The following is a 27206-nucleotide window of genomic DNA, read 5'->3' on the forward strand; positions in this document are numbered from 1 at the left end:
AATCCCATATAATAAAAGCCTAATATGCTAAGTGTCCGACCTTTTGACCAGTCACTATGACACACACTGATCACCAGGAGGCAGACTCAGACCGGTAGGTTAGTTTGCTGCTGGGGCGTGACCAACATTTCAGAGATTCTGCATAACCTCCAGGAAACATCCATCAATTATTACTGAGAGATGTCAGAAGTTGTTAGTGACTTCCTAACAACTTTTGGGGTGACTAGCATGGTTGGTTATAATTTTATCCTGATATGCCAAAGTTGAGGGTTTGATCCCCAGTCAGGGCACATACAAGAATCAACGAATGAATGCATAGATAAGTGGAGCAACAAATCAATGTGTTTTTTTTCTCTCTCTCTTCCCTTCTCTCTCTCAAACCAATAAATTATAAGCATTATTTAATGAGTTAGAATGCCTGTATGAATAAGAAATTATTAGAATTCCAGCATTTATTCTGATATTCACTATTATCCAATCCTAAATATTAAATTTGTTAATATCAACAGTAAAGTTCCAAACACCTGTGTTTTTATTTTCAGCATTTGGTTTAGCTATTGACCAATAACTTTCTTTTGAAAGTTAGAACTGACTGCTATTGCAAATTCTTTTTCATAGGCAGGTAATTTCAAAAAATACATCAGACAAGCCCTTTCAACAGCTAGATCTCCAAAAGGTTCTGCAATTACAAAATTTGTGTTAGTTTAATTTTTTAAAAATAATTTAAGTAGAATACTAAATATGAGATTACTAGAACTAGTTAAGTGTTCAAGTTTTTGTTGTTGTTAATGTTTTTGATTTCAGAGAGAGAAAGTGACAGAGAGATGGAAACATCAGTGATGAGAGAGAATCATCAATCAGCTGCCTCCTGCACATTCCCTTCTGCGGATCAAGCCCAAAACCTGGGCATTTGCCCTGACTAGAAATTGAGCTGTGACCTCCTGGTTCATGGTTGACATTCACTGAAATTCCTTGTTCATCCCAGAGCACCTGAACACAAGTGTCAATTAGGTTCAGCTGATAAGTAGAAGCAGCAGGAGGGGAAGGGGGAATTATATCCAAAAGAACAAAAGTTGGCCCTACCCTGTTTGGCTTAGTGGATAGAGCATCAGTCTGCAGACTGAAAGGTCCTGGGTTCAATTCCCTAGCAACTGTGCTACACTCTTCAGATAAAACTGTATACAAGGAATCTGACAGAACAGAGATCTAATAATTGGAATACAATGTAACTTACTTTACTCTCCACCCTTCTCTTAATAGAAGCTACTTCTAGTCTTTTTTTTTTTTTTTTTTTGCTATATCTGGACTTGGTATACAGAGTTAGTGACTAAAGAAAGACATATTTATATTTGTAACAGAATAAAAGAAACTAGAGGAAAACAAAAAATTTTCAGGTAAGTATTTTAATTAAATTATCACACAAATCAAAGTTGCAAATATACAAACGCAACTATTTATAAATATGTGAACATACGTACAAAGACTAGAAAGGAATATACACAAAAAATATGTTAGGGTGTTGGGGTTATGTTTCTTTTTCAATATTTTGTAATATACTCAAAAAACATTATACTGCGGTAGGACTATTTTAGTGCTAGAGAATCTTATATAAATGTATTTGTTCAAGAGCTTCCCTGTTAATATCCTTTTCTGGGTATACATCATAGTTCAGTGGTACCTCTTCAACCCAGGAAGATAACTGTATACTAACCTGGAAAATAAAAAGATTATAAACAAACAGGAAAATTACAGAATAATCCTATTTTCTGGAAGAAATCATGACTAAGTAAGTTACTAAACACAACAGATTTTTAAAAAATATTTTTTTATTGATTTCAAAGAGGAAGAGAGAGATAGAAACATCAATGATGAGAGAGAATCACTGATCAGCTGCTTCCTGCATGCCCCCCACTTGGGGATCGAGCCTGCAACCCGGGCATGTGCCCTGACCAGGAATCAAACCGTGACCTCCTGGTTCATAGGTCGACACTCAACCCCTGAGCCATACCAGCCGGGCAACACAACAAATTTTTATTACAATGAGCAGGATTAAGTTCTACATGGTGCTACATGAACAATTCTTTTCTTTTTCTTATTCACACGAACCGTTCTTTGTTGTACTAAATGGTACACGTTGTACTAAATGGTCTATGGATTCAGGAATTTAATTAATTTACTCTGAGAATTTGAAATTTTAAAGAATAAAGAAAATAGAGAGTAACTGTTTTAATGTACATAATTTAATCATCATTATGTTTAAACAAAATTCTAAAACAACAATGGGAATACACAGAAATCTGCTCATATAAACATAGTGTTGGTGCTAAGGGGTTGTATAAACAGGACTAATCTCCCTCCATAACCTTCATCAGGCCCTTCCCTTCACAGTGAAAACTTGAGTCTCCATGACAAAGAAATTCTGGAGCCAACCATCTGTTTAAAGAAGTTTCATTAACTATAAGAGCAATAAAATTATTCAAGAATTTATATACAAGGACTCTTATAATTTCCAATGGTTGTCTAGACAGATTTATGTATTTAGTGTGAAAGTTGTTATTTTGGTAAAATAACTGAATTATTTCAATATATGTAGAAATTATAAATTGGAGACCACATATTTTAAAAGGTTTGTTTTTGCCCTGGCCGGTATGGCTCAGTTGGCTGGAGCACTGTCCCATACACCAAAAGTTACAGGTTGGATTCCTGGTCAAGGCACATACCTAGGTTGCAGGTTCAATCCCTGGTTGGGATGTGTGTGGGAGGCAGCCAATCGATGTTTCTCTCTCACTTCAATGTTTCTCTCTCTCCCTCCCTCTCTCTAAAAATCAACAAAAACATATCCTTCAGTGAGGATGAAAAAATAATAAAATTTAAGGCATGTTTTTATGAGTATGGAAAAGTATGTTAAGATCACACACTCAGGAGGCAGGGATCTCATGGGGAAGAATTAAGTGGGGAAAACTGGGAGACTAATATCTTCTCTTCATGTATCTATGGATTACTTCCCTTGTTATGGCAAACATGAATTACTTTTGTAATTTAGATGATTGACCAAAAATTTTTAAAAGGTATTATTGATGATTATTTAGATTTTTTAAAGGAAAAAACAATAGATACTTAAATTTGGCAGTGCTTACATATAAGGAAAGCACGACTAAAGAAAATAATAATACTGTATTAAGAAACACTATTTTTCATCTGGATCTCAAAGGGCTTTACAAACACTAATTAACGTTTGTATAAGGATCAATATATTGGGCTGAATCATATTATTAAATATCAGCCTTATTTTATACCAAAAGTCTGACTGAGCAAGAGAGGTTTGTGTAAGATTTCAAACTGACTTCGAGGCTAAACTGCGCTGCCTCCAGTTTATTTGATTCTACAACCTTGAATAACTGTTCCTTTTGTTCTAAAGAAAAAGTTATGATGTGGGTGTTTAAAGCCTCTTAACAAACATTTAATAGCATTTGTTATCCTAAAACTATAATCCCACAGCTGGAAAAATTGGGTGGAGAAGCAAAGGAGTTTGTATCAAGATAAGAATGGCAACTTGAGAGCTTTTGAGGACAGTTAATCAACCACAAACCAGTTCTTAAGCCATAAATTCTTGCTATTCTTTCTATCATCTGTCACTATATTTAGACAGAACATTTCTAGAATATTGTAACAGCTATCAGAAAAAAGCAGAAGAAATGTTTTGACAATAAAAAAGGGAGGAAGGCTTACATACCTGAAGACCTGAGAGAGACTCTTCAAGACTTGGTACTGTCACCAATAACGATCCTTGTTTCCTTACATTATGGCTGATGCATTCCCAGGCTCTATAACACATTAAAAGCATTATGTCAGGTTTTACCAGACACTGGACATTTTTTAAAAATGCCGATGACAAAAGAAAATGCAGCACAAGTGGTATCTCAAATGAGCAAAAATGTTTGCTTGCAGAAAATAGGACTGCAGCAACATACTAGAAATTGGTCAATTCTTCAGTTCCTGAAGAGGTGCTGGGAAAATTGTGAAGTTACAGTTGACAAGATTTAAGGAGATCATGATTTGAGCTATTACAAGGCATTGTAAGGCCAAAACTCAATTTCAGAACCAATTCAGAAGTCAAAGCTGCATCAGTTAGTGGCTCTTAAATTTCTTACAAAGTATGTAACAAAAAATGGTTCTGCATAAGGGAAATGGGCTGAGGGGTAGAGGTGGGGCAGAGTCCTGGAGAAAGGCCATAGAAACCAGACACCAAGCAAAAACTAACAGTAAATCAAAAGTGAAATCCTACTTTATTTGGCTGCCATAAATATTCAATGCAAAGACTTCTGGACAATATGGCACCTGAGAAGTTTAGTGGGACCAGCCAGGTTTAAAGCATGATGGAAAGCCATGTGCATGTGTGTGTCAGAGGGCAGTGTCTGACCAGTACTGATTAATCTTTAGTGCAGACATGAACTGGATTTCTACGCTGAGTCTTGAAAGTACACCCCACTACTAGGGACCGATGGTCAGGCAAAACAGAGATATGCATCCCTTGCAGTGGGGCAGGTGAGCAGCTGTGTCATTTGCACTTATTTTAGTTATAGCAATGGATATTAAGTTTAGTACATTCTGGATTTAACTAGATAAAATGATACAAATGTTTTTTCTCAGGTTAGATCTAAAATCATGTAGCAATGTTTGATAATAAATATCACCATGGTTGGGCTAGAGCTGTTTGTGTGTTTCTTCCAGTGGTTCCTTAAAAATGACATTTTATAAGTTTATTTAATAAGAATGAAGCAGCTAAGTATACTGGGCATGACTCTCAAAATAGCACTTAATATTTCTGATAAGCTGTCATGGTAGTAGTTGTATCTGTTTCACCTACTAAAATACATAGAAGCACCTTTTATTTTATTTTATTTATTTTTAAAACATTTTTATTGATTTTAGAAAGGAAGGGAGAGACAAAGAAACATCGATGTGAGAGAGAAACATCGACCAGCTTCTCAGAGGTGCACACTCTCACCAGGATAGGACAACAATCACCCGAGCCAGCCAGGGCTAGAGGTACCTTTTAAACTAATACTTTACAATCTGGTTGTTACTCTGTAATGAGAGCTAACTTATTCTGAAGCCTGAGCCTTTCCTGAGGACACATTTCTATTATTATGACATATTTCTGTTTTCTTTTACGTACTAACTCCTATAGCAGCGATACCATTCCACTTGTCCTCAGATGTTGATTAAGATTAAAAATCTCTGGAGGCTATATGAATTACTTTTGTGCCGTCTATTCTCTTTTACTTACTACAATATGGAATTAATGATCAGTTTTGTCAGAACAATTCCAGTATCAGAATGATTTACCATATCTTCTAACCTTTCTTCTGGGAACTGTCATTCAAGATGGAGATAAGATAATTAACTAGGAGAGTCATAAAACCCAGCAAGATTTAGAATTCACTGTGCTAGACTAATTCAGGAAAAACGACTGAACTAACACAGGTGCCAATATCTACTTAGCGAATCATGTAGAGCTTGTGAATAAATGCACCAAGAGAGTTTTGAAAATAATGCAATTATGCAGTATCAAGTTCGGCAGTAGTTTTCATCATTCCTCAGTATTCAAAATCTTTATATAATAAATCTCCAAAGAGTTTAGGGTGTTTTAAAACTTCTTATACAACATAAACCTGGTAATATTTCATTTTCCAACAATTATGTAATGTTTTGACTACTGATCATTAATTTAAAAAGATAAAAAGCTTGCCCTAACCGGTTTGGCTCAGTGGATAAAGCGTCGACCTGCAGACTGAAGGGTCCCAGGTTCGATTCCAGTCAAGGGCATGTACCTTGGTTGCGGTCACATCCCCAGTAGGGGCTGTGCGGAAGGCAGCTGATTGGTGTTTCTTTCTAACTCTCTATCCCTCTCCCTTCCTCTCTGTAAAAAATCAATGAAATATATTTTTTAAAAAGATTAAAGGCTAATCATACTTTATCCACTGGAAATTAAGGGCATTATAATTAAAATAACTTTGCACATTTTGTGTTTCTGGTCTTTAGTCTGTGACCAAAAAAATCACCCCTCATTCTGGCTGAAGTTTGATTATATGATTAGCTTTCTGTTGAAGCAGTTTCTTTTTAAACTATTAATTTTGTAGTGACCTTAATCTACTAGTAATGGCTATGGGTGTGCATGTGTGCGTGTGGGAGAGAGAGAAAGTGGTGGTCAGGGGCAGAATAAAGAGGTTTAGCCATTCAGAATTCCACTCAGTATTAACTTTATGGTCTGTATTATATGCACTTTTATTTCTCTCAGGTAATCCAAACATTTGTGTAATTCCCTTCATACTACTGGAAAGGAGCTTTCCTGTATCTGAAGTATAAATAAGAAGTCAGCAAGCCCAAGTAGCCATAAAGTCAGTGTCTCAGACTACAGACTAGAGGAATTTTCTAATCAAAGGAACCTATAGGTCCTTATGGATCACAAAGCATTAAATTGTGGCAGAGGCCCTAGCTGGTTTGGCTCAATGGATAGAGCGTCTGCCAGCGGACTGAAGGGTCCCAGGTTCGATTCCGGCCAAGGGCACATGCCTGGGTTGCGGGCTTGATCCCCAGTAGGGGGCATGCAGGAGGCAGCCGATCAATGATTCTCTCTTATCATTGATGTTTCTTCCTCTCTCTCACTCTCCCTTCCTCTCTAAAATCTATAAAATATTTTCTAAAAAAAAATTGTGGCAGAAAAGTGATGGCAGACTTGCTAATTTTTCCATTACTTGAATAGTGGAATAAACTTCTACTATTTATTACCCCTTAAAAACATTTTTCAAGTTTGATAATTAATTACAATTTTGGTTAACACTCTTATATCTTGTTTTATATTCACTTATAGGCATTAGTTAATTTCCATCATTTTATGGTAGGATAGCATCATGACATATTTTTTTAAAAGGCAAAACAACAAAAACAACAAAAAAAACGGAGGCAGAAAAAAGTACCCTATAAAGACCCATTAGGAAGTGATATTTATTTCATCCCTGATGGCTAAGCAAATGCTTGGGTCATAAAATTTCATATCTGCCTAAAATGAGATGCAATACTTTACAAAGTCAGACAGTTTATTTTTATTTTATACAGAACATAGTTCCTTTTTAATATAATCTCACAGTTGAGGTCATTTTTAAAAAGTTTAATATGAAAACATTTATACTTTATCAATCCCTTTTCATACTTTGCTGGATAACAACAGACTTCTTGTCTGAATAAATAACATACCTGGCCTGTTCTGCCTCATCAAGAAAATATTCAAAGACGTTATTCATTATAACAACATCAGCATTTTGCAGAAGTGAATCCTGGGTACAGATGTTTGCATGAAGCACCTAAATAAGAATGAGTTCATTTAAGAGAACAAAGATACCATATCATACAATCACAGAACTATATACTGCTGGGTCAGTAATGTTGTGAAGTAATATGTGAAGTTCACCCTAATTCTTAAAATGGGAGAAAGTACAGTATATTTAATATTACCACTTATGGGAGATAGTATCTAATAAAAATGATAAACTTGTGAAAATTTGTTTGTTTAGATGTAATTATTTATATATTCATAAATATGCTCTTTGACTCCTGTTCAGAGCTTTTTTCCACTACAGTAGTACCCCCTTATCCGTGTTTTTGCTTTCCATAGGGTCAGTTACCAGTGATCAACCATGGTCTGAAAATGTTAAATGGAAAATCCAAGTAATGTATCATTCATAGTAAGTTTTAAATTGTAAACTGTACGTAGCATGATGAAATCTCACACTGTCCTACTCCATCCTGCCCGGACATGAATCATCACTCTGTCTAGCATATCCATGCTGCATATGCTACCCACCTGCTGTCACTGAGTAGCCGATCTGTTTATCAGACCAACTGTTGCAGAATCACAGTGCTTGTGTTCAAGTAACCCCTTATTTTACTTAATAATGGCCCCAGCTTTGCGCAGTGGCAGTATCGTAGCCAATGAGGTTATCCGAGGCATGATTATTGCAATTGAAAAAAAAAAAAATAATGGCTCCAAAGTGCAAGAGTAGTCATGCTAGCAATTCAGATATGACAACGAGAAGCCAGAAAGTGCTTCCTCTAAATGAAAAGGTGAAAGTTCTCAACTTAATAAGGAAAGAAAAAACTTTTATGTTGAGGTTCCTAAGATCTACGGTAAAGACAAATCTGTCTATGAAATTGTGAAGAAGAAAAACAAATCTATGCTGGTTTTGCATTACATCTCAAAATGCAAAAGGTATGGCCACAGTGCATGTTGAGTGGTTAGTTAATATAGAAAAGTCATTACATCTGTGGGTAGTAGACATAACAGAAAATGCGTTCCTACTGACAGCACTGTGTTGCACCAGAAAGCACTGAGCCTATAAAAAGACTTCAGCAAGTGATCCCCTGAAACAAGTGACACCAAGCTATTTACTGCAAGTAACGGATGGTTTGGACTGAAAAATATAAAAATTACTGGAGAGATGCCATTCACGTAACTTTTACTGAAATATAATTGTTCTATTTTATTATTAGTTACTAGAGGCCCAGTGCACAAAATTCGAGCATGGGTGTGGTCCCTAGGTCTGGCAGGTGACTGAAGTGCGTCTGGTATGGAAGGGCAGGTCCCAGCTGACTTCTGGGCCCTGGGCAGCACCTAGGCCTCCGCTCACACCCACCTTGGCCTGGTGTCACCTGCTCACCTGCTCCACCATCCCACCACAGTCCCGCTCCCGTCAGGGCCCATTGGGGCTGCCAGCGCCGCGTCGCCAGTGCCGCATCGCCAGTGCCGCGTTGCCAGTGCCCACCATGTTCTGCGCCACCCCCTGGTGGTCAGCGCACATCATAGTGACTGGTCGAACTCCTGGTCTCCTAGTTGAACAACCACCCCAGGGGACAATTTGCATATTAGGCTTTTATTATATAGGATTGTTGTTAAGTTCTTGTGCCTAATTTATAAGTTAAACTTTATCATAGGTATGTATGTACAGGAAAAAACAGTATATATAGAGTTTAGTACTATCAAAGTTTCAGGCATCCACTGGGGGTCTTGGAACGTACACCCCATAGATAAGGGGAGACTATATCAGTGGTTGTAAGTGTCATCAAATTCTCGCTCCATCATCAATGAGGTCTGTACACTTAGGTAGTCAGGGTCCTCATAAATAAAATAGAATAATATCTGTCCTGACTCATAGATCAAATGGGACCATAAAAACTATAAAAGTAATTTATAAATTATAAAATGTTAATACACTATGTTAATTGGCTTTGTCTGGCTCTTCATCTAAAATACACTAGAATATATTATCTGTCCAAAAAAGCAAACCAAACTATTTAAAAACTATATACCTCAAAAAGTTAACTTAGACCACAACCATCAAGTCTTACAGACTACAGGCAATATAACAAGAAGAAACATTTATTTGCTCAAGAGCAAAGCAAACAACTTTTATTTTATTTATTCATTTTTTATTATTTTAATCCTCACCTGTGGCTATGTTTTTTATATGATTTTAGAAAGAGAGGAATAGGGAGAGAGAGAAACATTGATCTGGGAATTGAACCACAACCTAGGTATATGCCCTGACCAGAATTGAACTCATAACCTTTTGGTGCATGGGACAACGCTCCAAGTAATTGAATCACCTGGCCTGGGCAAACAACTTTTATTTTAAAAAGAGAAAAGGTTTAACTACTTTGTATCACATGATTTCTTTCCAAATAAACACTTGCTCTTACAAATAAATAATATTCAAAACGTTGTGGGGACTGATTTTAAAAATTATTTTCTCTTCTTTTAAGTAATAAAAATACTAAAATAATTTTAATAAAGATGGTCTAGACTCGCAGGGGTGGGCAAACTTTTTGACTCGAGGGCCACAATGGGTTCTTAAACTGGACCAGAGGGCCGGAACAAAAGCATGGATGGAGTGTTTGTGTGAACTAATATAAATTCAAAGTAAAGGAGCGGAGGGGAGAGCAAGAGAACTGGATAGAACAGCCGGATCCGGCCCGCGGGCCTTAGTTTGCCCACGGCTGGTCTAGAACCTCTGAAGCATAGGTTTGACATGTTCCTGAACACAGAAAGAAGTTTATCACTTTAAACTTCCTAAATATGTTAGATATAAAACAGGTATGTAAGTTAACCTACTGATACAACATAGCTTTCACACAATTTTCTCTTTTTCTTTCCCATCTCTGTTCACTCGCCCATCCCCACCCCACAGGTAAGTTAAAAAAGAATCAGGTGGATCAATTAACTATGGCAACTGACATAAGTGCTTGTTCTAGAGGTTCCAGGGAAATCCCAAGGAATGATTCTGGACAAAATGGAATGCTAACAACGTGGAGGCCACAAGGCAACTAAGACCAACTTAACCAGTTTCTAATGGCCACCTCTTATGTACTAGATACTGTATAGGGAAATATACCATGATGAATGAGATACAATATCTACTCTCAAATACATTATAATCTAGTAAGGGGGTGAAACAGCTATGCTGATAACTCTATAAAAAATGCCATGGGAGAAACCAAGATGGCGGCATAGGTAAACACCTATACTGCTGCCTCGCACAACAATTTCAAAACTGCAACTGGAAGACAGAGCGGACATCGTCCAGAACCACCAGAAAGCTGGCTGAGTGGAAATTCTATAACTGGAAGGAAAGATAAAAGGACACTGAGACACAGAGGAGCTGTGGAGGACAGAGGTGCGGAGACCCACGTGCGGAAGGGGCGGGTGGCTGAATACTCGGCTGGCTTACTCGTGGTGCGCGGAGAGGGTGGGCCGCAAGCACGCGGCTAGCTTTCTCATTTCAGAGGGAAACGAAACCTCCCGACTGCACTGAAATCCAGTTCTAGGTGAGCCTTTGGGTACCCAGACTCATTCGGGGAGAAACTGGACTGTCTGGCAGTGGGCGAAACTCAAGGGCAGCCTTCTCTCAGAGGTACGCACAGCCATTGCCGCGGGACACTGAGACACAGGGGCCTCGTAGGGCGGGGCTGACGGGAAACCAAGGCTATCTGCTCCACCCTGAGAATCCAACCGATCCAAGCTGAGCACAGAAGCTCTCCCAGCAGAGACACAGCTGATCCTCACAGCCAATTGGCCTGGAGGTCAACTCCCCACAGTGATACTAACAACAATCTAGGCTTAACTACAACAAGACTGTGCACACAGCCCACAAAGGGGTGCACCAAGAGTGTCCATCTCAGGTAACTGGGGAGGCTGAGCCGCTGGGCCCTGCTAGGACACCTAGCACACAAGCCACTCCATCAACTCAGGGAAGCAGCGAAAATGTGGAGACAAAGAGGCAGGTCACAAATGAAGGAAATGGAGGAAAGCAAACAATTGGATATAGAGTTCAAAACCACGGTTACAAGGTTTTTCAAGAATTTCCTAGAAAAGGCCAATAAATTTAACGAGACCCTCCAGGATATGAAAAAGGATCAACTAGAAATTAAGCATACACTGCCTGAAATAAAAAATATTATACAGAGAGCCAATAGCAGACTAGAGGATCGCAAGAATCAAGTCAAAGATTTGAAATACAAAGAAGCAAAAAACACTCAACTGGAAAAGCAAAAAGAAAAAAGAATCCAAAAAATTGAAGATAGTGTAAGAAGCCTCTGGGACAACTTCAAACATACCAACATCAGAATTATGGGGGTGCCAGAAGAAGAGAAAGCACAAGATACTGAAAACCTATTTGAAGAAATAGTGACTGAAAACTTCCCCCACCTGGTGAAAGAAATAGACTTACAAGTCCAGGAAGCGCAGAGAACCCCAAACAAAAGAAATCCAAAGAGGACCACACCAAGACACATCATAATTAAAATGCCAAGAGCAAAAGACAAAGAGAGAATATTAAAAGCAGCAAGAGAAAAACAGTTAGTTACCTACAAGGGAGCACCCATACGATTTTCAGTTGATTTCTCAACAGAAACTATGCAGGCCAGACGGGAATGGCAAGAAATATTCAAAGTGATGAATAGCAAGAAACTACAACCAAGATTACTCTACCCAGCAAAGCTATCATTCAGAATTGAAGGGCAGATAAAGAGCTTCACAGATAAGAGAAAGCTAAAGGAGTTCATCACCACCAAACCAGAATTATATGAAATGCTGAAAGGTATTCTTTAAGAAGAGGAAGGAAGAAGAAAAAGATAAAAATTATGAACAACAAATGCATATCTATCAACAAGTGAATCTAAAAGCCAAGGGAGCCGAAACCAGTTTGGCTCAGTGGATAGAGCGTCAGCCTGCGGACTGAAGAGTCCCAGGTTCAATTCCGGTCAAGGGCATGTACCTTGGTTGCGGGCACATCCCCAGTGGGAGGTGTGCAGGAGGCAGCTGATCGATGTTTCTCTCTCATCGATGTTTCTAGCTCTCTATCCCTCTCCCTTCCTCTCTGTAAAATATCAATAAAATATATTTAAAAAAAATAATAAAATAAAAGCCCAGGGAATAAAAAATCTGATGAACAGTATTAACTGGTGAATATAATAGAATCAGGGGCATAGAAAGGGAGTGGACTGACAATTCTTGGGGGAAAAGGGGAGTGGGGGGGTGCGGGAAGAGACTGGACAAAAATCATACACCTATGGATGAGGACAGTGGTGGGGAGGTAAGGGCAGAGGGTGGGGTCGGAACCAGGTGGAGGGGAGCTATGGGGGGAAAAAAAGAGGAACAATTGTAATAATCTGAACAATAAAGATTTATTAAATTTTAAAAAATGCCATTAAAAAAAAAGCAGGATATGGCCCAGCCAACATGGCTCAATGGTTGAGTGTCAACCTATGAACCAGGAGGTCACGGTTCGATTCCCAGTCAGGGCACATACCCGGGTTGTGGGCTCGATCCCCAGTGTGGGGCGTGCAGGAGGCATATGATCAATGATTCTCTCCCATCATTGATGTTTCTATTTCTCTCCCCCTCTCCCTTCCTCTCTGAAATTAATAAAAATATATTTAAAAAATATATAAATAATAATAAAGCTGGATATGGATGAATGAAAGTTTGAGGCCTGGAGGAAAGGGAAGAAAGAAGAATTTAAATCAATGGGTCTTCCATGGATATCACACATATACTTCCCTGAAACCCCATTATAATAACAGCTTTTTAAAATATATAAGGCAGGGGTCTTCAAACTGCGGCCCGCCGAGGACATTTATCCGGTCCACCGGGTGCCGCTGCCTGTCCTGCTTAGCAGCCGACTCGTCCCGGGCCCACAGTGCGCATAGGAATTTGTTCATAGTTTTTTTTTTTAAACTATAGTCCAGCCCTCCAACGGTCTGAGGGACAGTGAACTGGTCCCCTGTTTAAAAAGTTTGAGGACCCCTCCCTGATAAGGTATACTCTCCAAGGTGGGGAAAATGGGAATGGAAATAACATACATAAAATTTGTAAGTTAGAAAAAATAGGAGATATAATAAGGAATTTAGGAGATCTGAGAAAATTGATTTCTAAGCTAGAAATATAGAAAGCTAAGACCTAAATGTGATTTATACCACAGAATCTTCAAAAGGCTCATAATTGGTATCAGTTATGGGTGAAGGAGTAGGAAGAAATGCTAAAGGTAAGGTAATTTTGTTGAAAGTTCACTTAAGAAACAGCCAGTTCCCTATATACCTTTCTGCTACTCCAGTAAAAGAATAGACGTTTATTCTCTGGGAAGGTTAAAACAGAAAGTCTCTGAGCCAGGGGATGCCAGGCCTAGTTGAAGGAAATAATATACTGAAAACAAGGGAAATATGCAGACAGGGTGCTGAGAACCCCACACCTCTCTCTAGTTCTTTTCTACTACCACTCAGTTCCCAGGATGTTGCTTGACATTCAGTTAGGAGATTGAAAAGGTTTTCTCTGGGCAATCAGACCAGCCCAAAGGGAAGGTCTTAAGATACTTCATCAGATATTCTCCAACAAATTAATTACCCACACGAGATCACTCAACATTGAAGCCCACAGTGCTCAGAATCCCCATTCCAGTGCTTCAATCAGAAATTCAACCAAAGTCACCCCAATAAATGCAATAATTAAAAAAAAAGAACTTCAATCAGCATTTTTTTTTTTCACTCTTAGTAGGAAAAGACAACAAAAAATTCCTACAGTTCTGAGGAAAGCCCTGTTTAAAAAAAAACCCACAAGAACAAAACCAAGGAGTCACGCGAGAAACCAAGATGGTGGCATAGGTAAACACCTAAACTGCCGCCTTGCACAACAATTTCAAAACTACAACTAAAAGACAAAACGGACATCATCCAGAACCACAGGAAGGCTGGCTGAGTGGATATTCTACAACTAGAAGGAACGAGAAAAGCTCACTGAGACTGAGAGGAGCTGCAGGAGGCAGAGGTACTGAGGCGCTCGCGCAGAGAGGGCTGGCAACTGAGTGCGCGGCTGGCTTTCTCAAGCAGGAGGGAGACAAAAGCTCCCGCCTGCACTGAAGTCTAGTTCCAGGCGAGACTCTGGGGATGCAGACTCATACGGGGTGAAACTGGACCGTCTGGCAGCGGACGAAACTCGAGGTCGGCTTTCTCTCGGAGGTGCTTGCAGTGGTTACCACAGGACTGAGACCCAGGGGCCTCATAGGGCAGGGCGGACGGGAAACCAATGCTGTCTGCTCCGCCCTGAGACTACTTTTTTTGTAGTTCAATCAAAATTATACCTTTTTTTTTGGTCAGATTGGCAAAAAAGAAAATATATTTTTTAGTGTGCTACAGAATTTTAGTAATTAGTTTATGTGTGCCATGAGAAGAAAAAGGTTAAAAATTGCTAATATGTAAGAAAAAGAGAAAACTTCTGTTGAAGCCCAACCTAGGGCATCATTTCCCTATAAATTGCTATTCTGTAGCATCCACAATTCCTCCTGAAAGCTTACAAAACAGAAGATAAAGAGCTGTGAGCATTACTTAACCTGTTTGCTTACTTTCTACATTCAGAGATTAATTAAATACACTTCTGACCAACATCTTGAGATTCAAAAATGCTGCTAGCAATATTATAGCTGATATGAAGCAAACTAAGAAAAAACCCCACTTCCTAATAAAATTGGGGAGGAGAGAAATATGTGAGTGGGATATAATGATAATAATTAATCTTTTTAATGTTTTAAAATATTGTCAACTCAAATCTGTTTCTACACAATAGCAACTAAGAATAGATTCAAAAAGGTTTTCCAACTATAATGCAGAAGAAATTGCCTAAATTATGCTATACAATGAACAACAAAATATATATTTGAAAGGGTACCTTTATTCTGTCAGCGAACTGGTATTTTTTTATGATCATATCCTGCAATTGGCAAAAGTCTCCATTCAATTCTACTCCATACAGTTGCAATGCTGAACTGTAAAGATAACCCTAAAATATGAGAATATATTAGGATACAAATGAATTAACTTTTTATTGTGGTTTACTTCTACTTGAAATTTAAAAAGTCAAATTTTAAAAAATAGAATTCAATAAAGTAAAGATAAATAACATCTTGTAGTTTATGTAAAACTTACAACTTTAAGAACTTAAAGACTTACTGATCAAGAACTTGATTGTAGTTCTTTTCCATTATTTAATAATTTCCATTATTTAAAAGTAATTATATTTTAAAAGATTGATTTCTTACTTTTTCTGATAAAACTGTGCACTCAACAAAAGTGAAAATGAGAAAAGTGATTATATATAGATTCTGCATTTAACACCCTATTTCTGTAATTTCTTTGGAAGTTGCTTCGGGGGAAAGCAAGAAAGGAATAAACCTGTGGGGACCATAGTTGGAAAATCGTGCAGCCTGACAACAGAGGAAGGTTGCTGGGGGTATATTCTGTTTGGCTTAGGGAAGTCAGCCTGGCAATCTGCCAAAATAATGACCAATTAGTTAACAAGGATAATCAAGAATTGACTGTATATTGCTATGTATCTATTTTGGTTTCAATAGCAAAACAATATCTGGAAGGAAAGGTCAAATCATATTCTGAATACCATTTTACATCAACTAACACCTAAGTGTAAAAACCAAATTTATATTTATAGCTCATCATGTATTTTAGAATATGTCCAACAAAGCATATGTAGGAATTCAAAAATTTTTGTTGACTGAATCAGTGACCTAATAAGAAGAAAAATGAAAATAAGTTTAAATTACTTAATACTGCCACACACCTGCATAGCCAAGTATTTCAGCTATATACTTTAACAAATAAAAAACAAACAAATGGACAACAGTGGACAAAATATGGTAAACAATCATAATCTCTAATGTTCTCCAAAGAAAACTACCTGACAATTTAGTACTTTTCCATTATGGCTATCTTTTCTAGTTACAGAATAAAGTTTTAATACTGAACAATAAATGAAGCATCAAAGAGTTAACTGTTCCTGTTTAGGGCCGGCAATGATGCTGGGAACTGATAGTGCCTGTTTCTGGCATGAGCCTCTCCTGCCGTTGGCCACATGTTTTAACAAGTCTGCTAATGACAACCACAAACCACATTTCAGTTTTTTGATTAAATCATTTAAGAACATTAAAAATACTCATGATTTAAATTTTTTTAAAAGTCATATTAAAGTGATATTTCAGAAACAAATGTCTACATTCAAACTTTGGATAACAGAAAACTGGAGCAAGATGTGTCCTTGGATATCATTTCGTTTGCTCACTTACAGGGGAGGAACTTGAAGCCCAGAGGTGTTAGTAACTTGCTTATGGCCTTGGGCAATTTCTTAGGTCAAGTAAACTTGTCAGGTTTTTTGTTTGTTTGTTTTTAAATATATTTTATTGATTTTTTACAGAGAGGAAGGGAGAGGGATAGAGAGTTAGAAACATCGATGAGAGAGGAACATCGATCAGCTGCCTCCTGCACACCCCCTACTGGGGACATGCCCGCAACCAAGGTACATGCCCTTGACCGGAATCGAACCTGGGACCTTTCAGTCTGCAGGCTGATGCTCTATCCACTGAGCCAAACCGGTTTCGGCTTGTTGTTGTTTTTTTAATGGCTCTTCTCCTCCTGCATGTTGAACAGGAGACCCACGTTTTTATTTCACACGGAGTCCTGTAAATTACAAAGCTGGTCGTGGGTGGTCCATCAAGAAATGGATGGAAGTCCCACATCACTAAGTTTTGTTGGTTCTACCAATTACATTTCTCTTCTGTCTATCACCTGAGTTTTATTAGCCTGGTGGTGTCTTCAAGATCTTGCCTTTCTTCATATGCTTCAATTCTACCACTCTATGAGATGCTCCCTTCCTGCCCCCCACCATTCTTTCTTTCTTTTTTTTGCTTTATATTCTTTTTTTTTTTAAAGTGGGTCCACTCTTTCCCGACTTCTTTTATATATCTATATCTATATCTATATCTATATCTATCTATCTATATTTTTATTGATTTCAGAGAGGAAGGAAGAGGGAGAGAGAGAGAAAAACATCCATGATGAGAGAGAATCATGGATCAGCTGCCTCCTGCAAGTCCCCCACTGGGGATCGAGCCCACAACCTGGGCATGTGCCCTTGACCAGAATCGAACCTGGGACCTTTCAGTTCGCAGGACAACGCTCTAGCCACTGAGCCAAACCAGCTAGGGCTATATTCTTTTTTTTTTAACTTGTCAGTTTTATAAGGGCTCTTACCAATGCTAGTATACAATTTTAGCACAGCACAAGGAAAACAGAGTTAAAAGGGCAGTGGTGACTACAAAGCAGCAAAGTGTTCGAGAGTTAACTGCTTCTGTTTTGTTGATATTCCTTCATCTGTGTCACAGAGACAAACTAATAAAGGAAATCAGAGAGCTGGCCTTTGAAATTCCAAACTCAATATACTACTTTAATTTTATTATTGTTACTCTAATAAATAAAACAGCCCTAACCGGTTTGGCTCAGTGGATAGAGCGTCGGCCTGTGGACTGAAGGGTCCCAGGTTTGATTCCGGTCAATGGCATGTACCTTGGTTGCGGGCACATCCCCGGTGGGGGGGTGTGCAGGAGGCGGCTGATCGATGTTTCTCTCTCATCAATGTTTCTAACTCTTTATCCCTCTCCCTTCCTCTCTGTAAAAAATCAATAAAATATATTAAAAATAAATAAATAAAAATAAATAAAACCAAGCTGTCACCTTGGATGGTGGCAGGCAAAACTGTTGTTAGCAGGAGAAGAAAGTATTTTCCAAATGTTGAGTATGTCCATAAGCTGGACTTTACCCCGTAAAGGACTGTGCCAAGCCTGGAGCCGACGTCAACCAAGAGCTTTCCCGATAGATCAGGGAGTACATGATGGTAAATGAACTTCAATTCCATGAGAGAGAAGGAATGAGAAATAAATCCTGCAGAATTAGAACAGAATGAATAAATTTTGCTTGGGTACTAACAATTCAATTCTGTATTTCTAAATATTCACCTGTATTTATAAAGAACGAGAGGCCCAGTGCACAAAATTAGTGCATGGGCCTACCTTCCCCCAGCAGCTGCCTGCCACTGGCCAGGGTGGCCTCCCTTTCTGTGGTTGGCCAGCCGGCCCCGCCCTCTGGTTGAACTCCCAGACGAGGGGACAATTTGCATATTAGGCTTTTATTACATAGGATATTTCATGTTTTTATTTTCTTACTCAATAAAAGCCATTCAGAGGTTATTTAGAAAAAATTAATGTGATAATTTTTCACTCATTCACTCTGAGTTGTATTGGAGAAGAATAAATATGAAGTCTCTGACATTTTAAAAGACCTCTAAGGGAACTGCTACTCAGCTGCCTGGCCCTATCCCTGTGCCCCTCATTTCCTTTTCCCCCCTATGACCTGCTATTTGTTGGGCCTGCTTTCTAACTACCATTCCATCTGGCTTTCTCACCTTACCCCAGAGCCAATCACAGAAATGCCACACATTGCTGCACAGACTGTAGACTACCAAATGAATGACCATTCTGGAGGTGCACAATGTGGCAGCCCTGGAGTGCAGAAGAGGGGCAATATGGAAGGAGGTTAAGATACTCCCAAAACTGTTCTTATTTCCCTTGGTTTAACTGCTATAATTTCTAGCTTCCTATTCCATTTTATTACTCCATTATTTCTATAATGAAATATCTGGGACAGCCTGAGTGTGTTTTCTTTTCTTTTTTTTTTTCTCCGAAACCGAGGTAACTCAAAAACTTACTACGCTATGTTTTATGTAACAAAATGGTCTGGAAGGAAAGAAGCTTTGGTCATAACTAATACACTATGGCAAAGAAAATGGAAGCACGCAGGCTACTCAGCTGGACGAAAATAAAGGGTATGACTAGAACTCAGAAGTAATGGGGGGCCTTTGACCACCATAGTTCTTATCTCCCTAGGATCTTCACCTTTACTACCATCTGTGCCACATTAGTGCTTCTGCCCTGGGCTAGAGAGTCATCATTAGTAGCCAGATAAGCGCCCTGTCAAAAAGGGAAGGAGAGTCCCACATCGTGATAACTTTTTCAGATTCATCATGGTTATCTGGGTGGGTGTGGATACCCAGTCACTATTTACAACTTGATTTTTGTGGGAAAATGAATTCTACTCTTTAAATTTTTATTTGTTGAACATAGCTCTTCTATACATTTTGATAAATCAGGTCTTATATGCTGTTACAGTTATAATTCACTTTTTAGTTTTCCCTCTATTGTTTTAAGTCCTTTTCTAATAGAGTTTCAATTACCTCCAATGGAAACCAATGGACTTTACCCCATAAAGGACTATCTAAAAAAACCACCTTAGCTCTGGCTGGTTTGGCTCAGTGGATAGAACATCGGCCTGCAGACTAAAGGGTCCCAGGTTCGATTCTGGTCAAGGGCACATGCCCAGGTTGCGGGCTCGATCCCCAGTGGGGAGCATTCAAGAGGCAGCCATTCAATGATTCTCTCTCATCATTGATGTTTCTATCTCTCTATCCCTCTCCCTTCCTCTCTAAAATCAATAAATATATCTATTTTAAATAAGTAAGTAAATAAATAAACAAACAAACAAACCTTAACCCAGTAAATCAGGGACGTTTAACCCCAATTATAATACAGGTACAATGTATTTTTATTAGAAACATTTTACAAATTTGGTAACAGTAAACTTTTGAGAATGATATTATCTAAGATCAGTAATATAAGCACAATGAAACATACCTGGAGAATAGAACACTCTAAGCAATAAATCTAAGGTAGCGGGGAGATTGAAATAGCATGTCTAAAGTAACAGCCTAGACAATCATATCCAGTTTGAACAAAGAATATATTAACAGAAGAGCTACATTGTAGCAGCATGGAGTCAGTCTAGTTTGCTATTTGGGACTCAGGTACTGCATCTGAGGGGCAGAGATGCAGGAAAATTTCTGTCGCTGGAGTTGGTTTCCTGTTATGGACTGGAGATGCTCTACTAGGTCAAATCAATCATGGCCTGAATAAACTCTCAAGATTATCCATCATTGTCCTCTGAGTCCATGTTCATCCAACAATATTGTTCATCCAACAATACCAGTACTTCTCATGTAGATGTTTTCATAGGAAGAACATTCAGTCCCCTTGACTATATTAAACTAATATAACTATATTTCTCTTGTAAATAAATCAGCATATGGTTTATATATAAATTTCTTTTGAGTATGGAAAGGATGAGTCAGTTGCCCTGTACTCAGTCACTTCTGACCTGCAAAGCCACTGGTGATTAAACAGTTTCTGTGAAAAGTAGAGATACCCTCTTGGGAGACATTAAATGGCCTAGCTTCCTAGACAATATTTCTATTTAGTCTCCCTAACTGCAATAATTGGTAATGGCTATGCTTTACCAATTTGCCTTTGCTTTCAGAAAACATAGAAAGACTGTCAGTAATTTGCATACTCAAGATATCTAAGGAAAAGTACACACACAGTCATCAGGTTTGCATACTTGAGTACTGACCTAAAGGTGCTGTCTGGTATGAGCCACACACCACACAGTAGTTTCTGCTCATTTTTCCTTCCTCACATAATGAATCAATAACATCTTCATCATAAAGGAATGCATCCACATGAACTGTGGGTTCTGGCTGCTGCTGTATCTGGTGGAGAGAAGAAACACATCAAAAGAAACAAAGTACAAAGAAGTCTCTTTTTATTGCTAAACTAGAGGCCCAGTGCACAAAATTCATGCATGGGTAGGGTCCCTAGGCCTGGCCGGCAATCAGGGCTGATTGGGGCCTTCCTTCCAGCTGCCGGCCAGGACCTTCCTTTGTTTCATGCCGCCCCTGGTGGTCATAGCAAGTGGTCAAACTCCTAGTCTCCTGGTCGAACTCCCAAGGGGACACTTTGCATATTAGCCTTTTATATATGTTGATAAGGCAAAACATCAGTGGTTCATATGCTAAAATTCTGCCAGCAACAAGACACAGGAAGACTAATTTCACTTACATCAGCAACTCTGCACTTCTTTCATTTTATTTCTGAAACATTTGGGAGGTGTGAGGGTACCAATTTACTTTATTTGAAGAAAGGATACAAATGAAAGAACAGAAAAAAAAGGTAAAGGTAACGCTAACATGCATGTACTGCTTTGGTGACCAGGAAAGTCACCCCTGTGGCTATGGGAAGCCAGTCTAAGGCTGAGCTCTCATCACTGTCTCCCAGGGTGTGCTTGTCAAAGAGACACTCTGCATGCCAGATTAAAAGTGCCCATCTCGCATGGTCACCCAATTCTTTGATGGATTTCACCTGTTCATTCAGGTAATGAGTCTCAATGAAGTTACACAAATGGGAGCCACTTTGTTAGTGGACAACTTTTTATTTGACCTGTAATTATGCAAAACATGGCAATGAGAAATATATACAATTTTAGTTGAAAGGAGTATTTTGAGACCATCTTGTCCATCCAAAGCAGTATATTTTATAAGTACAGAAACTGATACCCAGAGAGATTTCTCCAAAGAAATGACAGTAGCCAGTAAGAGGGGTCAGAATGGAAACTAATACCAGCTCTTCTGAGTCTTCTATGTCAGTGACTTACCCATCAAAATTCTTAGCAAGTAATTTTTGCTTAGAGGAAAAGTTTTCAAATAATAATGTTAGTAAACCTTCATGGTTACAAATTATGGCCCTTTATTAATACTAGTGGTAACAGCAAGTGGCTACAAAAAAAAAATTTTGTCTGATTCCTTCTACCTGGATTATGGTAAAGTATCAACCTATCTGCTTGGAAACCTACAAAATTATATCTATATCTACACACACACACATACACACACACAATCTATATTACAAGTATGTAAAATGTATGAACATACACAAGGACCAGAAGGAAAGAAAATAAAATAAAAAGTATATTAGCATATGGAATTGTGGGTCGATCATTAACATGCAATGAATACTTTTTCCTCCTTTTATGTATTGTGGTATACCATGATACCAATAAGACTGTTTTGTCAATAACATCCAAACTATATTAGATATTTCTCTCAGTTTTAATACTACTCATTATTTTCCTCCTTTGAGAATCCACTTGAGTGAGCAGATGCTTACTAAGATTTGCTAACTGTTCACAATGTGCACAATACTGTTAAAAATGTACAGGATTTAGTTCCTCTGCTTAGAAAAACCATATGGAGGTTTGCTATTTTCAGATCAGTGGGAGAAGAGATTATCATCATTAGCTTTGCTTTAGGAAACAATATGTATAGCATTTGTAATCCCACAGGAGTTGGGATTTGAAGGGACTTGAATGAGGGGTTGTTTGGAGAAGATAAATGAGAACTAATTATAAGAATAAACAAATAGAAGAATAAGCAAAAATTGTACAATGCAAAAGTAGGGGAAGGAAACAAAGAGGTAAACTTCACCATTGATAAAAGTGATAGATTGGAATAGGGAAGAGAAAATCAGGACAGTGATATAGGCAGAACCGATTACTGTTGGATTGTGATTGTGGAAGGAGGTTGATTGCTTGGCAAACAGATATCCTCAAAAAAATATCTGTTGAATGAATAATACTGGGAAGCCAGAGGGCTTAGAGCAGGGGTCCTCAAACTTTTTAAACAGTGGGCCAGTTCACTGTCCCTCAGACCGTTGGAGGGCTGGACTATAGTTTAAAAAAAAAACTATGAACAAATTCCTATGCGCACTGCAGGCCCAGGACGAGTCGGCTGCTAAGCATGACAGGCAGTGGCACCCGGCGGGCCGGATAAATGTCCTTGGTGGGCCGCATGTGGCCCGCGGGCCGTAGTTTAGGACGCCTGGCTTAAAAACTCAAAAGAATCGGGAACATGGTTGAAGCACTATATGAAAAATTATTTAAAGCAGAATTCAGGACTATCAGTCTGGAGAGACTATGTCGTTTAGGGAAGAACTGGAGAATCCTCAAGTAGCACTAAGAGTAAATTAATAATAATGTACTTACTTTTTGGAGGGCTAGATGTTCTGAGGAAAGCATGGTTTCTAGAGGTAAGCGATTCCGAAGATCTTCTGCTATGCTTTTCAATATACTGTCATTATTATCGTGAGTGAACTCATCAAAATCTCCTGGAACAAAAAAGGAAAAAAAAAAGCTTTTATGGTTGTAGTCAGGTAGCTGGAGAAGTCAGTGAAAAGTTACAAAGCAGGCCAATAGTAGCACAAGGAAATAACCTAGGTTTTGTGCCTCTAAATAAAGGTACTGCTCTTTTCCACTATACCACTCTGTGTCCCTACATACAAAGGTTCTTTCTCTGCATAATTTCCCTTTGAGCAACACTGGTATTTATAAAGATTTATTAGTTATTTCTCTGAAGTGACGTGGGAAGGAAAGTCTTTTAGCTCTTTTTTCTTTCCTCACCTATCCTAAATAATAAAAGGGTAATATGCAAATTGACCCAATTGCGGAACACACACTGACCACTAGGGGCCAGATGCTCAACACAGGAGCTGCCCCCTGGTGGTCAGTGCGCTCCCACAGGGGAATGCAGCTCAGCCACAAGCCAGGCTGACAGCTGGTGAGCACAACTGCGGTGGCAGTGCTAAGGATGTCCACTGACAGCTTAGGCCCGCTCCCTTCGAGGAGCTCCCGGACTGCTAAAGGGCACAGGCCGGGCTGAGGGACCCCCCAACCCACTGAGTGCACAAACGTCGTGCACCAGGCCTCTAGTATAGTATAATCTAAGCTGGTGTTTCAAAGTATTTCTAGAAGGAGGCTGAATATAAATTCTAGAAAAACAAAAATAGTATTAAGATTCATTCCAGCCCTGGCCAGTGTATCACAGTTGATTGGAGCTTCCTCCCACACACCAAAAGGTCTAGGATTCACTTCCTGGTCAGGGCACACACCTTGGTTGGGGATTTGATCCCCAGTCAGGGCAACCGATCAATGTTTCTCTCTCACATCATTGTATGTATGTTTGTTATTTCTTTCTTTCCTTCTTTCCCTTCTTCCTTCCTTCTCTCTCTTTCCCTATTTCTTTCTTTCTCTCTCTCTCTCTTTATCTCTTTCTTTTCTTCCTCTCTCTTTCTCTCTGTGTCTGTTTCTATGTATTAGGTAGAGCTGCTACATCTCCCAATCTTGGAAGAGAGGTCTTATGTGTAGATGTCTTGTAGGACCCAGTAATACGGTCTCTCTGGTCACCTGAGCTGTGTGTTCAAGTAACATCCAACCGTGAAAGGCGGCAGGGCTTTTGGCTGCTAGGGAGACCAGCCAGTCAGAAATAAAAGCCTCAGTTCTGTTTTGTTAATTTCTTTGTTTTATTTGTTTGTTTTTGAACCCAGAGCACAGGATTTTCATTTGCAGCTACTTACTCAAGGCTTTGGTGGAGAGAGGCGTGGACTCAAGGTTCAAGGTACCTAAGGAGAGGCTGGGTTGGGAAGCATTGGGGGAAATGCGGACAAGTGGCAGCTGGGAGACCTGCATTCAATAATACTCTCCCAAACCCGAAAGGGCCATTTTTCCTGAGAGGCCCTGGCTCCTCCCAGAAGCCAGAGCTCAGGAAAAGGAAAAAAACTCCATCTTAGGTAATACAGCTCCTGCCCACCCTCAGGAGCCCTTCCTTGCCACACCCTGTACCTCAACCTTTGCAGAGGAGGCAGCAGCAGAGGCCAAGCCTACAGGTTTGAACAGTCTCAGTGACTGGATTGGGGATGGGGCCATCCACCCCGCTATCCTGGGAACCTGACTGGTTCTTCCCACACAGGGAGGAACTGAAAGAAGCTACCGGTATCCAGCTGATACCACTGGACTGCACACAAGGATCTCTGTCAAGGCGAGGGCAGGGAAATATTCTGGGACACTCTCAAAGGAGTAGCTCTGGGATGGGGAAACACACCCACCTGTTTCCCTGAAATCTGAACAGCACCTCCCCATCACAGGAGACCCAGGAGTCTATACTCCCGATTCTAACTAAAGCCCTTTCAGAAACAGATTTTTGAGTGATTAAGATGACAGCTGACTCGCATGCAAAGGTGGGCAGAAGTGGGAACCTGGGGAAGTTTGCTGACCCATCTCTGGGCCCTGTGCTGCTAACAAACAGGCCTCACAGTGCAGCTTGCCCCCTGCGGAGACAGACACAGCCAAGCCTTAGGGAGACAGACACAAAATGTGGATTATGTGAAGCTACAAAAAGGTTGCGAAAGCCAAAGGAGGACAGTTTCCGACAGTGTTTAGCACCTAAGCACCTCCCGGGAAGCCCAGAAAGGGTAGGCAACACAGTCAGATGCAGTCATCAGAAGAGCAAGATCCAAAAAGAGTTCCCAGGAGGCACTAAATTCTGTTTAGATGAACACCACTTCACTTTTTCCCCCTTTGTCTTCTTTATTTTTCTACTTTATTGGTTTGATATTAGTCTCTATTTTTCTTTCACATCGAATTTTTCTCTTCCCTGTTCTTACTCTATTTTTTCTAATTTCTCCTGCTTTTTCATCTTTTTCTTTTTGTATTTTTAGTCTATCTGTTTTCTCCTCTATATCCCTTTTGAATTTTTTCTTCCTCTTTTGTTTTCTTCCTTTTACTAGTATACTGTTTTCCTTCCTCTATCCTTTAATCTTATTTTCTTTATTTCATCTCTGCCCTTGCACATTCCATTTTCTTCTCCTTTTGTTTATCTTTGTATTTCTTTTCTTCTATCATTCTTGCTTTCTTTTCTCTTTCCTAATTTTCTCTTCTTTTGTGGTTGCTTTTGTTATAGTTTTAGGGTTCTTGTGTATGTTTTTGTTTTGTTTTGTTGTTTTGTTCTGTTCTGTAAGCACCTGCACAACAGCTGGCACAAGGTGGTCAGGCCTGAGCCACAAAGTCAGCCAGCCTGACAGAAGATTCCATCCACGAATGGGAGAACAACCTTCAAGACCCAAGTAGAACAGGAGAGCCCAAAAAACTCACACAGGAGACATTCCTAGAGCACCCACCTCAGGATGAGGAGGCTAAAAGGCTAATTCCAATGTAATCCTGATATTTGGAGCGGGGGGGGGGGGGGGGGGGGCGGGGGGTCCTAGCAATCTGAATCCATGCCAGCAAGCCTAGTGTACATTCTTGATAACCTATAATTAAGTCACTACCTCTTTCCCAGAAACTGGTCTTGCAGAACCTGTTACAGAGGCCATAAAACTGTGAACAGTGCACTGTACCGGAGGGAAGGTTATTAATGCTGGCGCCAGGCCAGACCATCAGATATGGCCTGGAGACCCCCAACACCTGGGGGCCTTCTTGCAAAGCCTGCAAAAAGGACCGGAAGCATAATCCATATTTGCGAGACAAAGACCCCAGAAAGATATAAAAGAGAATCCCCCTGCATGTTACGTTACTCTGATTTGGGAAGTTATTCCTCTGGGTCTGCCGCCGTAAATTAACAGTGTTACTCCTTTTCTCTAAAAGCATTGCTTCGTTTTACTTTGGTCTTCTGGAACAACGAGATCTAAGAGACTTCACTACTGGGTTCCACAAACCACTTACTACATAAGGCCAGTCCAAGAAGACTGGGAGGCAGAGCAGTTTAATTTAATACATAAAAATAATACAGAGGGACAACAAAAATGGGAAGACACCCCATTGCACAGAATGAAACCTGGGATCCTTCAGTCTGCAGGCCGACACTCTATCCACTGAGCCAAAACCAGCTAGGCCTAATTAGCGTGTTATTAAACAATGAGTGGTTTACCAATGATATCAAGCAAGAAATAAAAATCTTCCTGGAAGCAAATGAAAATGAACACACAACACCCCAAAGTTTACTGGACACAGCAAAAGCAGTCCCGAGAGGGAAGTTCATAGCATTA

General features: G+C 39.4%; 1 protein-coding gene across 1 annotated transcript in view; it reads right to left on the minus strand.

Moving 5' to 3' along the window:
- Nucleotides 1–1384: 1384 nt before the first annotated feature.
- LOC308238138 (uncharacterized protein) overlaps nucleotides 1385–27206 on the minus strand; it is a 42424-nt gene continuing 16602 nt past the window's right edge. The window contains exons 2-8 of the mRNA XM_080649787.1: nucleotides 23374–23495; nucleotides 20908–21046; nucleotides 18209–18330; nucleotides 15272–15382; nucleotides 7258–7364; nucleotides 3734–3824; nucleotides 1385–1711 (exon numbers count right to left, since the gene is read on the minus strand). Of these exons, the coding sequence (XP_080505913.1) occupies nucleotides 1595–1711; nucleotides 3734–3824; nucleotides 7258–7364; nucleotides 15272–15382; nucleotides 18209–18330; nucleotides 20908–21046; nucleotides 23374–23495 (809 nt within the window). The 3' untranslated portion in view covers nucleotides 1385–1594. The remainder of the gene's footprint in view (nucleotides 1712–3733; nucleotides 3825–7257; nucleotides 7365–15271; nucleotides 15383–18208; nucleotides 18331–20907; nucleotides 21047–23373; nucleotides 23496–27206) is intronic.

Source organism: Plecotus auritus, assembly GCF_963455305.1.
Source record: "Plecotus auritus genome assembly, chromosome: 1".
In the NCBI taxonomy this organism is placed as follows: Eukaryota; Metazoa; Chordata; class Mammalia; order Chiroptera; family Vespertilionidae; genus Plecotus; species Plecotus auritus.